At 34.3% G+C, this 13839-nt stretch overlaps 3 protein-coding genes across 4 annotated transcripts in view; 2 read left to right on the forward strand and 1 right to left on the reverse strand.

The window, feature by feature from the left end:
- Positions 1-5115, forward strand: part of LOC100632808 (tyrosine-protein kinase RYK-like) — a 7796-nt gene extending 2681 nt beyond the window's left edge. The window contains exons 5-9 of the mRNA XM_020001843.1: positions 2827-2951; positions 2997-3177; positions 3552-3688; positions 4325-4365; positions 4957-5115. Coding sequence (XP_019857402.1) covers positions 2827-2951; positions 2997-3177; positions 3552-3688; positions 4325-4365; positions 4957-5027 — 555 coding nt within the window. The 3' untranslated portion in view covers positions 5028-5115. The remainder of the gene's footprint in view (positions 1-2826; positions 2952-2996; positions 3178-3551; positions 3689-4324; positions 4366-4956) is intronic.
- A 386-nt stretch (positions 5116-5501) lies between these two features.
- On the reverse strand, positions 5502-6827 carry LOC105314282 (uncharacterized). Its single transcript, XM_011408366.1, has one exon. It carries the CDS (start codon positions 6825-6827, stop codon positions 5502-5504), a length of 1326 nt encoding a protein of 441 aa, XP_011406668.1.
- A 5968-nt stretch (positions 6828-12795) lies between these two features.
- LOC109585716 (tyrosine-protein kinase Dnt-like) lies at positions 12796-13623 on the forward strand. Of its 2 annotated transcripts, none has more exons than XR_002186615.1 (3): positions 12796-12917; positions 12963-13143; positions 13502-13623. XR_002186615.1 is itself a non-coding variant. In XM_020001844.1 (3 exons), the coding sequence occupies exons 1-3, from the start codon at positions 12859-12861 to the stop codon at positions 13505-13507; spliced, it is 258 nt and encodes an 85-aa protein (XP_019857403.1). In that variant the 5' UTR covers positions 12796-12858; the 3' UTR covers positions 13508-13623. The 2 variants fall into 2 exon arrangements, 1 of the variants encoding a protein (XP_019857403.1); XM_020001844.1 differs by having other exon boundaries at positions 12963-13155.
- Positions 13624-13839: the final 216 nt, after the last annotated feature.

The following is a 13839-nucleotide window of genomic DNA, read 5'->3' on the forward strand; positions in this document are numbered from 1 at the left end:
CTTGAGCTGAAATTTATAGTAGCCGCAGCTAGTAATCAAGGAAATACGGTATCTTAAATACTTTTGTATACTACATGTACATTTGTAAATTGAATTTTACATGTATATTGAATTGTTGGCTTGAAACCACTGCTGATGATCTTTCTGATTTATTAGATTGTGCTATGGCCAACAAAATCTAATACATGTAAATCAGTAGGATCATACTGCACTTTTGTTATGTGCATGTACCAGTACATGAATAGCTGCTTTATGTCTGGTTATCCACTTAGTTATATTGTGTGATTAAAATACATGTACATGTACATGTACATTGTACTTAGCCATTAAATGATCTTCACTCAGTTCACTGTAATTTATGTAATGCATTTACTTTTGCTTTTTAACTAATTTCAAAATTGCACTAATAAAATAATTATACTAGAAATCTGATAAAGTGCTGAACTTCATAACTATACTCAATCTAAACTGTATATCTATTATTATTAAGTTAGGATCTAAGATAAGGGTATTTTTAAGCATCAACTTTAGTCCAGTCCTTTGAGCTCTTCCAGCCTTTTTACAGCATCCTCCATTGTCATGAGATCCAAGAGACATTTTTCAGCAGCAACGTGCCTTTGTGCAATATATTTTTCAAGTAATTCTATTTCTTCCAATTTTTCTTCGTGTTCCTTTCTATAGTCTTCCCATTCGTCTTTGCACTCTGTAAGGTTCTTATTCTTTGTTTCTATTTCTTTCTTTAACTTTTGAATCTCATCAGCATATTTTATTCTCTTTTCAGTATAAGCAGTGACTGATGCATAAATCCCACGCATGAATTGACCTTGAACCTTTCCTTTAACTGAATGAGATGTTTGGACAATCTCTTTGAATTCACATTTTTCATTTGACCATGTCGTATAATGTGTGATTTCATGTGTCGACTTTATGTTGAAACCTCGTGTGAACCTTTGAAACCATTTCCATACTTCATTAATAGACCAGTGTTCAGCCACGACATCCTCTGTTGTATCTTTCTCCTTTAACTTTTCTTCCAAATCTTTTATTTTACTCTCCTTTTCATTAATTTCTTTCTTTTTGCTGCGCGTGTCATCAAGTGCCTTTTTACTCTCTGTATGAACTTCTTGTAATCTTTCTTTATATCCTTTTATCTCTCCCTGTAGCTTCTCATACTTTGCAGCATCTTTATGTTTAATGTAATCTGTTTTTGCGACCATCTGGTTGTTAACTTTTATTGGTGGCAATTGTAAGATGTAGTCAAGAATCACTTTGCGCATAATTAGGCTAGTCTCCTTCTCTGGACTATCTGAGGTCAGACAGCAGTCGATTGTAAATATTTGCGGTGAATATGATATTTGTTTGGAGCATTTACGTAGCTCTAGTATTGTGTCTTCCTGTATTTGCTTGACCTCAATTTTTTACAACTCTCGCAGTCTTACTGAATTATCATCTGTTTTGAATTCAGTCATTACAATGATGACATTTTTTTCAAACAGACCAGGCAGGAGCTTACTGTAGTATTCCATTGTAGCTTTGTACTGTGCATCAATCTTAGCATTGAATTTAACAACAAGAATACAAGCTTTGATTTCTTCTAGCTCATTTAATCTCTTTATGATATCGATCATGTGAGATAAATCTTTTGTGGCACCTTCATTCAACCCCGGGGTATCGATTAATTCAAGCCACACATTCCTACCACTTTCTATTTGGACTGTCTTGCTTACAACTTTTACCTCTTGTGTCATTGGCCTGCTGTTTCTTCCTGGAGGAAAGGTTGGGTATTCAAACATGTGTTTATTTTTTGGATCTAGAAGAAAGTTCCCTAAGGTGCTCTTTCCCATTCCAGTGGATCCTATGAGGAGAACAGACATGATGACTGGACAGTGACTGAAAGTAACAGTATTTTAGTCGTACAGCTTGTTTTATGGTATCATACGCTGCAGATGGTGTGATATTTGGGTGGCATGATATTTGAGTGGTGTGATATTTGGTAGCGTGATATTTGGGGGGCATGATAGTGAAAGTTACACAGATTCATCAGCAGTAGGCAGATTCATTTGTTATTCTGAAAGTATTATGTTTGGACATAGGGGCGTGATTATGCCAGATATGCCAAAGGTTGCAAAAATTCATTTGTTATTCTGAAAGTATTACCTTGAAACTTGATAGTGGCGTGATGGCGTGTTAGAATATGTGTATAACGCGAGGCATTCATTGCTTGTTGTGAAAGTATCATATTTCATATTAGGACAATGACTTGTGTACATTATGTTTCTATATTGCCCTCCCTCTCTCTTTCTCTCTCCCTTTGTTCTATACATGTCTTAGTACAGTACTTGTACAGTGCATGTACAGTCAGAGGTATATCCAGCACCAGAAAGCCATGGGTACATGACTTGAATTTTATTGACAGATTGACTCAGTTATTGGGTGCATCTTGATCAATTATGGGTGCTACGGCATCCAAATACACTCCATGATGACAGTCATGGCACACCTGCATGTGTACAGTACATGTAGTCATTGTGCTTTGTAGTAGTCATTGTACTTGTGACATGAATTCTGCTCTACATGACCATTAGTTTCTTAAATGCATTGTAGAGTAGAATTTGCATCATAACAATGGAAGCTTTATTGGTAATGGGTCATCAAGTCATGTGGAAAAAATATGACCAAATGACCAAATTGGTTATATGATACTTTAATTATTAATCTTTCCTCCCTGCTACGTTGTGTACATCTGTATGTATCTTGTGTGTGTGTGTGTATACTGCATTTATCTATTTCTTGTTTTTCCTTCTCTCTCTCTCTCTCCCTCTCCAGTCTGGTCAGTGTACATATATATCAACACATGATCTTGTATTTATATCTGAACAAGTGGCCAGAGGAATGTACCATTTAACTAGAAAAGGACAAGTACATAAAGACCTGGCATGTAGGAATATATAGTAAGATTATTAATTAAAGTGGGTGGAGTTACTTATGATTAATAGTATTCATGAGAATCTACATGTAAAGATTGGTGATAGGGGACTAAGTTGGGATTTTTATCCAGAAGATTATAATACAATAGAAGAGAGAGGAGGAGGGGGAGATGAGACCATTGCTTATCCTGTCAAGTGGATGGCAGCTGAAGTTTTGTCTGACAAAAGATACTCTTCATCTTCTGATGTGGTAAGAGATTAGACATCTTTATTTCCACCAACCCCTCCCCTTTTGACACTTGTAAATAGGAGGAATTGGACAGACTAGCAATTTACATGTGCATGTACCGTACGGGTATAAAATTTCATGGGGTGGTTAATTTCGCAGATTTCGTGGGTGACTTTTTAACCACGAAAATTAACACAATGGAAATTCTCACTGCGCATATGCAGCAGTATTTAAAAAATACTTCGGTACAGTATTTAGAAAATGTTCTCAGTAGCTAGTTTCACTTTTCATTGATGATAATACACTGCAGCCATTTTGAACGTACTGTACATGTACATGTTCCAATATACTGTATAGCTTGTACCTGATGGTCTCTCATTGTTTGTGTATTCTAGTGGTCATTTGGTGTTGTACTGTGGGAGATAATGACAAGAGGAAAGACTCCTTATGAAGATGTACTACCTGAAAATATGTTAAACTATTTAACTACTGGCCACAGACTACCCCAACCTAAAAACTGTCCTGATGATCTGTAAGATATTAAATAAACACACACACACACACACTGTAGAGTAACTGGAAAATTTTATGTTAGGTACATATATAAATGAGTTTTAAATATTTGCATAGCCCATGGTTTTTTCCAAAAAATGGCTCTGAAATCACCCCAAATTTTTATTACATTTTCTGATGCATATTGATGTCCTTATGCTGTGTAGAAAGTTTGAGCTGATTTCGACTTCAATTTTTCAAGTTATTACCACTTTTTAAAATGAGCCAAAATCTGAAAAATACCCAAGGCTATAATAGCCCATGGTTTTTTCCAAAAAATGGCTCCAAAATCACCTCAAATTTTTATTACATTTTCTGATACATATTGATGTACTTATGCTGTGTAGAGAGTTTGAGCTGATTCCGACTTCAATTTTTAAAGTTATGACCACTTTTAAAAATGAGCCAAAATCTGAAAAATACCCAAGGCTATAGCCCATGGTTTTTTTTCCAAAAAATGGCTTGGAAATTACCCCAAATTTTTATTACATTTTCTGATACATATTAATATAGTAGGCTGTGTTTCCTGAAACTACTGCCTTGTCAATACTTTTCACTGTATAATATTGTCATTTTTATATATCACTCTCTCTCTCTCTCCCTCTCCTATCAACAGGTTTAGTTTAATGGGTTGGTGTTGGGCCCTCACTCCTAGTGATAGACCAAGATTTAGTCATTTAACTGTACGACTTAAAGAATTTTATGATCAACTGGGATCATTTATATAATAATAATAATAATAATAATAATTAACAGTATTACACTCACTCACTCACAGACTTTTCATTGTTTCTCAGTCTCTCATCTGTTGTCAATAATAATAAAAAATAATTTTTACTGTAATCAAGTCAGCGTGCGAGCACGTGGTTGTAGATTACTAGAATGCACGGATTCTTTGGAGTAACTAGTAACTACAAGAGCCTAGTTCAGAGTTTTATTATGACTTTTTGTTGAGAAGAAGCACATTCTCTTTTAGTTCACTATAATGAGTATATAATAGGTAAGCATTGCAGCCGAAACACAGCACACTTTAATAATGTTTACAATGATATGCATGTATAGTACTAGTCTAGTACAGTACATCTAACATAATTGCTGTACCATATATGTAGTACAGAGTCTTTGGGCCGATTTTTGAGGAACTTTTAAAATTTGTAAAATATTCAATTTTGATTGGAAACTTTCTGTGCAACATCAGAATATGCAATGTCATTTTTATCATTTTCCTAATTTAATACAATAGAAGAGATAGACCAAGATTTAGTCATTTAACTGTACGGCTTAAAGAATTTTATGATCAACTGGGATCATTTATATAATAATAATAATAATAATAATAAATAACAGTATTACACTCACTCACTCACAGACTTTTTCATTCTTTCTCAGTCTCTCATTTGTTGTCAATATTTAAAAAATTATTTTTACTGTAACCAAGTCAGCGTGTGAGCATGTGGTTGTAGATTACTAGAATGAACAGATTTTGTGAACACAGCACATTTTAATATTTCTTTACAATACTTATAATAAATCATGTCTCATGTATGTACATGACTACTTATAATATTTCTACTATAGTCTCACCCTGCACTTTCACTTCTCTTTTGCTTTTGAAAATTAAATAATATAAAATCAATATTAAATATAATTAATGCACGTAATCTAAATAAAACTGTGTAGCCTAAATATGCTTCTGAGGATAATTCATGTTACATGAAAATAATGTAGTTTCGTATGTGAAACTGTTCATGCTATCTAAATACAGTTAATTCTAACTGTATGCATACCAACATTTAAGATTTCAGCTTTGACATAGCTTCATCTAGTGTCATAAAATCTGACTGGAATCTTGCAGCAGTAGCTCGAATTTCATCTATTTGTTGTTCAAGCAATTTTATTTCTGTTTCGCTTTCTTCATGTATCTTGTGAAAATCTTCACATGCGGATTTGCATTGTGTAAGATTAGTATTTTCGATGCTTAATCTTCTCTTTGAATCTTCAATTTCATCTGCATATTTTATTCTTTTTTCAGTGTACGCAATAACTGATGCATTAATTCGACGTGAGAATTTTCCTTGAACTCTTCCACTGACAGTATAGGATGTTTGTACTACGTCGTTGAATTCACAATTTCCATTCATACTATAGTTTGTAATTTTATGAGGTGATTTAACGTTAAAGTCTCGTGTCATCAATCGACTCCTTATCCACCCTCCATTAAAGGACCATTGTGAAGCAACAACGTCTTCTGTTGTATTTTTGTCACGCAAATTTGTCTCAAGGTTATTTATTTTGCTCTCAATTTCATTAAATTCCCTCTCTTTTTTGTGAGCATCTTCAAGGGCCTCCTTACTCGTTTTGTAAAACTCTTTCAACCTTTCACTATAGCCTTTTATTTGACCTTGAAGCTTGTCATTCTCTTGAGCATCTTTATGTATAATATAATCTGGTTTTGGTATTTTCTGGATTTTGATTCTTATTGGTGGCAACTGAAAGACGTAATTAAGGATTGCTTTGCGCTCAATTAAGCTAGTCTCTTTCTCGGCACTAGTCATGGGCAGACAGTCGATTGTGAACAGCTGTGGTGAATATGATATTTGATTATTAGAGTATTTAGTAAGCTCTATTATTGTGTTACGTTTTACTTGCTCCACATCAATGCATTGCCTCTTTCTGAGTGCTTCTGATCTGGTATCGGTGTAAAATTCAGTCATTACAATGATGACATTTTTGTCAAACAGATCAGGCAAGAGTCTACTGTAATGTTTCATTGTTGCTTTACACTGTGCATCAATTTTGCTACTAAATTTAATGACCAAAATGCAAGCTTTGATTTCTCCACACTCGTTCAACTTTCTTATGATGTTGATTATATGCAATAAATCTTTTTCACCATTTTTAATATACCCTGGTGTATCAATTATGGTAAGCATCTCACTTTTACTAGCTTCAATTCGTACACGTTTACTTACAACTTTTACTTCTTCTGTCATTGGTCTGTTAGTTGTGGCTGAAGGAAATGTTTGTTTGTTGAACAGATGTTTATCATCAGGATTTAAAAGAAAGTTCCCTAAGGTACTCTTTCCCATTCCAGTGGATCCTATGAGGAGAACAGACATGACTGAGCTTGAGTATGGTTGGAAGTGAGGTTGCCTGAATTGTACAGCTTGTTTTATAATAATACACTGTAGGGGTGTGATAGTGGTGTGATATAGTGGTGTGATATAGTGGTGTGATGGCGTGACAATGGCAATAGCATATATTTCTGGTATTTGCACTAATTGACTTAAGGCCAGCACTCCTTGTAGTGAGTACTCATAAATTGACATTGATACAGATATTTGTTATACATGGAATTTGCTTTATATGAATTTACTATAGGCTATCCTAGAGGACTATTCCTTACTAATCTCTGCAACGTATTCTGTTGGCATGAATTCTTATTTTTAACTTATTTGCCTATTGGTGCTTGATTTAATCTTAATCCACTTACCATGCATGTTTTTGGTGCAGGCCACCATCCTGCATGCTATATTCAAGAAATTTGGTTTATATACTAAAGCAATAGGGAGAGAGAAAGATAATAAGAATGTGACTGAGAGAAAAGAAAGGAATCAAACCAGAAACAGGAATAAAAATTCAATTTTATGACATTTTCACTCGGCTCTATTTTTAATACAATATTAAAAATTAAAATTAGTACAATTGCAAACTATCATGAAAGTTATGCTAATGCCACTGGCACAAGGCTAGAAAAAAGAAGCCAATAAGATACTAAAGTTTTAAAATTATGCATGTAGCAAAAATGTTGCAAATTGTCAATAACTTTCTTCAGGAGGGCTCCTGCTTTCTTCTAATCTTTCCAGCATTTGTATAGCTTCCTTCAGCGTCATGTGATCTAAGAGGCAATTTTCAGCAGCAGCCTTTCTTTCAGCAATGTGCTTTTGAAGCAATTTTATTTCTTCTAATTCTTTCTTGTGCTTATCTAAAAAAAGTTCTTTTGCTGTTTTGCTTAGTTGAATGATATTATCTTCATTTTCCAATCTTTCCTTCAAATCTTGAATGCTTTCTTCATATTTTATTCTCTTTTGTGTATAAACAGTGACGGATGCATAAATCCCACGCATGAATTTGCCTTCTACTTTTCCACTAACTACATCAGACTTTTGGTCTATATTTTTGAATTTGCATTTTCCATTTGTCCATGTGTCATATTTTGAAATTTTATATTGTGATTTGACGTTAAACTCTCGTGTGAACCATCGAAACACTCTCCATTCTTCTGCTATAGACCAATGTGTAGCAACAACATCTTCTGTTGTATCTTTTTGACGTAACATTTCCTTAAGATCTTTCTTCTCGCTCTCTTTTGTAATTATTTCCATCTCTTTCTTGCGTGTTTCCTCGAGGGCCTCTTTACTATTTGTGTGAACCTCTTTTAATCTTTTATTATAGCCATCTATTTCTCCTGTCAACTTTTTGTACCGTTCAGCATCTTTCTGCTTAATAAAATCTGTTTTTGCTATGCTTAGATCTTTCAATTTTATTGGCTGCAAGTTTTTTATGTAAGCAAGGATTGCTAAACGTATATTTTGGTTAGTTTCAATCTCATCGCTCCCTAAGGGCTGGCAGTCTATTGTAAATAGCTGTGGTGAATACGTTAATTCCTTATCAGCACATTGGTGGAGCTCTTCTATTGTGTTGGACTTTACTTTCTCTACATCAATGCTCTGCTTCTTTCTCATTTTTTCCGAACGTTCATCTATTGCATAGTCGGTCAGTACAATGATGACATTTTTGTCAAACAGGCCAGGCAGGAGCTTACTGTAGTATTCTATTGTTGCTTTATATTGTGCATCAATTTTAGCATTGAATTTGACAACGAGAATACAAGCTCTGATTTCTTCACACTCATTCAACTTTTTGATGATATTGATCATGTGAGATAAATCTTTTGCATCACTGTCATTCAACCCCGGGGTATCGATTAGTTGAAGAAAAAATTCATTACTATCATCAATCTGGACTGACTTTTCTCCAACTTTCACTTCTTTTGTCATTGGGCTGTTGTCTTTGGCTACAGCAAAGGTTTGGTAGTCAAATACGTGTTTCTCATCAGGATCCAGAAGAAAGTTCCCTAAGGTGCTTTTTCCCATTCCAGTGGATCCTATGAGGAGAACAGACATGACTGAGCTGCATGGAGTATAAAGGTTGTACAGCTTGTTTTATAGTATAAGTGTCATAACAGTTGTGTGATATAGTGGTGTGATGGCGTGACAATGGCAATAGCATATATTTCTGGTATTTGCACTAATTAGCTTAAGGCCAGCACTCCTTGTAGTGAGTACTCATAAATTGACATTGATACAGATATTTGTGTTACATGGAATTTGTTTGGTTAAACTTGCAATTGGCTGATTTTGTGTAGTCTCGCGTAGATTTTGTATTGGTGATGAACCAAAGTGATGGAATTTATATTGGTAGATCCTCATTGAAACTATAAATCAGCTAATATCACTTCCCTGCCAATTAATGTTCTAAATTTTGTCTAAGTGTTATGTACATATTATGTACTTCAAGTTGCCTGGTGTGGTAAGATTTGTAATTTTGGTAAATCAGTTTGTTTATTTTCATTATTATACAACCAGACCATCTATGAACAGACTCACTATGCACCTTGTACCTTATGATCTCTTATTGTTGCACATGATCTTGTATTTAAGTGGCTAAAGGCATGTAGAAAAGGACAAGTACATAAAGACCTGGCATGTAGGAATACATAGCGAGATTATTAACTAAAGGGAGTGGTGTTACTTTATATATTATTGCATTTGGCGAATCTAAGATTGGTGTAAAGATTTTGATGTCATGAAAGTAGACTTCTTAATTACAACCAGCCCCATCTTTTTTGACATTTGGAAAAAGGTGAGGTTGGAAAGACTAGTAGAAAAAGTATAAGGTGCTTCTATTAAGAGATTTGTAGTAAAGTTGCATTACACAAGAGAGAAGATATGTTATAGAATCTAGAGACCAAATTTAGAGAGATCTATTATGTAGTGAAAGAAAGAAAAAGAGCAAAACTTAGACATACATGTACATGTATGAAGAGAAGAGAAAGGCAAAAAGAGGAAGGGATAGCAAGAGACAATGATACACAAGGACAGGAAACAAGGAACACAAATAACTGAAAGAGTAATGCAGTACTTATTAATAATATTTTTTACTTTTTAGAATGTACACGAATGTTTAGTTACATTTGTAACTACTCCAATTGATATTTTGTAGCATCAACATGCATGCCTTTCAGGTAGATATATAGTCTTGAAGCAATCGTATTTTTTTTCAGATTATTGACTGTAAAATTTTGCTAGTCAAAAATGGTTTCTTAACTAAAAATGCATATAGCATGACAGAAGTTCCTTCAGTCAGTGTACTTACATGTATATGATATCAAAATAATTATATTCTCAAATCATAAATTAAATTAATGTCCCACTAAAGCAAATTAGCTACATAGTCTAAAATTATTCAAAATATAAAAGCAAAAAATAAAAATTGTACACATAGTAGCAGTGTTGTTAGCAGTTTGTAAAAGTATCATTTTTTCCTTGGCACTAGCTCATCTAACCTTGCCATTGCTTCCTCTATTGTCATGAAATCTAAGCAACATTTTTTAGCATCAGCTTTTGTTTCATTCATGCATTCTTTCAGCAATTCTATTTCTTCTTTCTTTTTGGCATGTTCCTTTTGATATTTATCCCGGTCCCTATTGTGATCTATGAGAAACTCCTTTTCCCTCTTTAATCTTCTGTTTAAATCTGCAATCTCATCTGCATATTTTATTCTTTTTTCAGTATAAGCAGTAACCGAGGCATAAATCCCTCTCATGAATCTCCCTTCGACCTTTCCTTTGATTGATTTGGCTGTTTGAGCAATCTCTTTGAACTCGCATTTTTGATTTGACCATGTGGTATATCTTGTAATTTCAAGTGGTGACTCAATGTTGAAATCTCTTGTGAACCATCGAAGCATTCTCCAATCTTCACTGATGGACCAATGTGCAGCTACAACTTCTTCTGTTGTGTTTTTGTCACGCAAATTTGTCTCCAAATTTTTTATTTCACTTTCTATTTGAGTAATTTTTGTCTCTTTTTTGTGGGTCTCATCGAGAACCTTTTCACTTTCCTGATACTGTTCTTTTAATCTTTTTTTATACCCCTCTATTTCTCCCTGCAGCTTCTCATACTTTGCTGCATCTATATGTTTAATGTAATCTGTTTTTGCTACCAATTGATCCTTGACTTTTATTGGAAGGAAAGTGTTGATATGATCAATAATTGCTGTACGTTCGGCTAGACTAGTCTCCATTTCAGCACTTGCAATTGGCAGACAGTCGATTGTGAACAGCTGTGGCGAATATGATATTTGATTATTAGAGTATTTGCCAAGCTCTAATATTGTGTTGCGCTTTACTTGCTCTACATCAATGCGCTGCCTCTTTCTCTGTAATTCAGATCGTTCATCTGTTGCATATTCAGTCATTACAATGATGACATTTTTATCAAACAGGCCAGGCAAGAGCCTACTGTAGTATTCCAGTGTTGCTCTGTACTGTGCATCAATTTTAGCATTGAATTTAACAACAAGGATACAAGCTCTGATTTCTCCACACTTATTCAACATCTTTATAATATCGATCATGTGGGATAGATCTTTATCAGCACTTTCATTCAACCCCGGGGTATCAATCACATCAAGCCACAACTTTCTACCGCTTTCAACTTGGACCTTCTGACGTACAACTTTTACTTCTTGTGTCATTGGTTTGTTGTCTGTTGCTGCAGCAAAGGTTGGGTTGTCAAGCATATGCTTATCATCAGGATCAAAGAGAAAGTTCCCAAAGGTGCTCTTTCCCATTCCAGTGGATCCTATGAGGAGAATAGACATGACTGAGCTGGAGTATGGTTGGAAGTGAGGTTGCCTGAATTGTACAGCTTGTTTTATAATAATACACTGTAGGGGTGTAATAGTGGTGTGATATAGTGGTGTGATGGCGTGACAATGGCAATAGCATATATTTCTGGTATTTGCACTAATTGACTTAAAGCCAGCACTCCTTGTAGTGAGTACTCATAAATTGACATTGATACAGATATTTGTGTTACATGGAATTTACTATAAATTAATTATTGGCAATCCTAGAAAGAACATTCCTTCTTACTGATCTCTGCAACTTATTCTGTTATTAAATTATTTGTATTTGTGCTCTTACTTTCTTGATAGAGACTAACCTAATCTGCATGTTATATTTAAGAAATTTGGTTTAATGTGCATTCATGCAGTGTTTATTACTTCAGCTATAGGAGATACTTGTGACATGAATTTTGCTCTACATTGTAAAAGGTGACCAATAGTTTCTTAAACAATCTAGAGTAGGTTTGGATCATAAGAGTAGGATTTTATTGGTAATGGGCCGTCAAATCTGTCATTCAGAAACTTACTTGCCCTTGTTTGTGTTACTTTTTGACAATTTTATGCATGTACATGTATTACTAATGCCAACGATCGTTATAGCATTCTTTCGTGTAATTGTTACATGTCCATGTACATCACAACAAAACATGACTTAGAGATAATTAACATGTACACCTATAGCACACTGCTATATGATATACCCTCTTCAATGTGCTATGTATTCTGTTACTATTGTACATGTACATTCTACGTCAATAAATGTGATTCTTAATTCTTTCTTTCTACCAATGTACAGTACATGTATGTATCTTGTGTGTGTGTGTGTGTGTGTATACTATTTCTCCTTTTTCTTTCCTCCCTCTCTAGTCTCTCCCTCCCTCTCTAGCACTGCGGTTGATAAGGCACTATTAGTGTGGAATAGTGATATAGCACTCAATAAAGAAAGAGTAGTAGTGTAATGTAAGCTGGTAGAGTGATGTATAACTTCTGCTGGTGTAAGAATGCTATTAGGCCTCATTACAATATCTGTTCTAGTGGGAGAGGATGATAGCATTGTCATTGTAGCAACAGTATTAATATCTTCAGTAATAGTAGAAGATAACTGTCTAGTCTGGTCAGTGTACATATATATCAACACATGATCTTGTATTTATATCTGAACAAGTGGCCAGAGGAATGTACCATTTAACTAGAAAAGGACAAGTACATAAAGACCTGGCATGTAGGAATATATAGTAAGATTATTAATCAAAGTGGGTGGAGTTACTTATAATTAATAGTATTCATGAGAATCTACATGTAAAGATTGGTGACAGGGGACTAAGTTGGGATTTTTATCCAGAAGATTATAATACAATAGAAGAGAGAGGAGGAGGGGGAGATGAGACCATTGCTTATCCTGTCAAGTGGATGGCAGCTGAAGTTTTGTCTGACAAAAGATACTCTTCATCTTCTGATGTGGTAAGAGATAAGGTCAGTGTCTTTATTTCCACCAACCCCTCCCATTTTGACACTTGTAAATAGGAGGGATTGGACAGACTAGCAATATACATGTACCATATAGGTATAGAATTTTGTGGGGTGTTTAATTTTGTGGATTTTGTGGGTGGATTTTGAAAAATACCCAAGGCTATAGCCCATGGTTTTTTTCCAAAAAATGGCCAAAAAATCACTCCAAATTTTTATTATATTTTCTGATACATATTGATGTCCTTATGCTGTGTTTCCCAAAACTACTGCCATGTCAATGTTTTTCCATTGTATAATATTATATTATTGTCATATTAAATTAATCTCTTTCTCTCTCTCCTATCAACAGGTTTAGTTTAATGGGTTGGTGTTGGGCCCTCACTCCTAGTGATAGACCAAGATTTAGTCATTTAACTGTACGACTTAAAGAATTTTATGATCAACTGGGATCATTTATATAATAATAATAATAATAATAATAATAATAATAATAATAATAATAATAATAATTAACAGTATTACACTCACTCACTCATAGACTTTTTCATTCTCTCTCAGTCTCTCATCTGTTGTCAATAATAATAAAAAATAATTTTTACTGTAATCAAGTCAGCGTGCGAGCACGTGGTTGTAGATTACTAGAATGCACGGATTCTCTAGAGTAACTAGTAACTACAAGAGCCTTCC

This window comes from Amphimedon queenslandica, unplaced genomic scaffold (assembly GCF_000090795.2).
Source record: "Amphimedon queenslandica unplaced genomic scaffold, v1.1 AMPQUscaffold_13020, whole genome shotgun sequence".
Lineage (NCBI taxonomy): Eukaryota > Metazoa > Porifera > Demospongiae > Haplosclerida > Niphatidae > Amphimedon > Amphimedon queenslandica.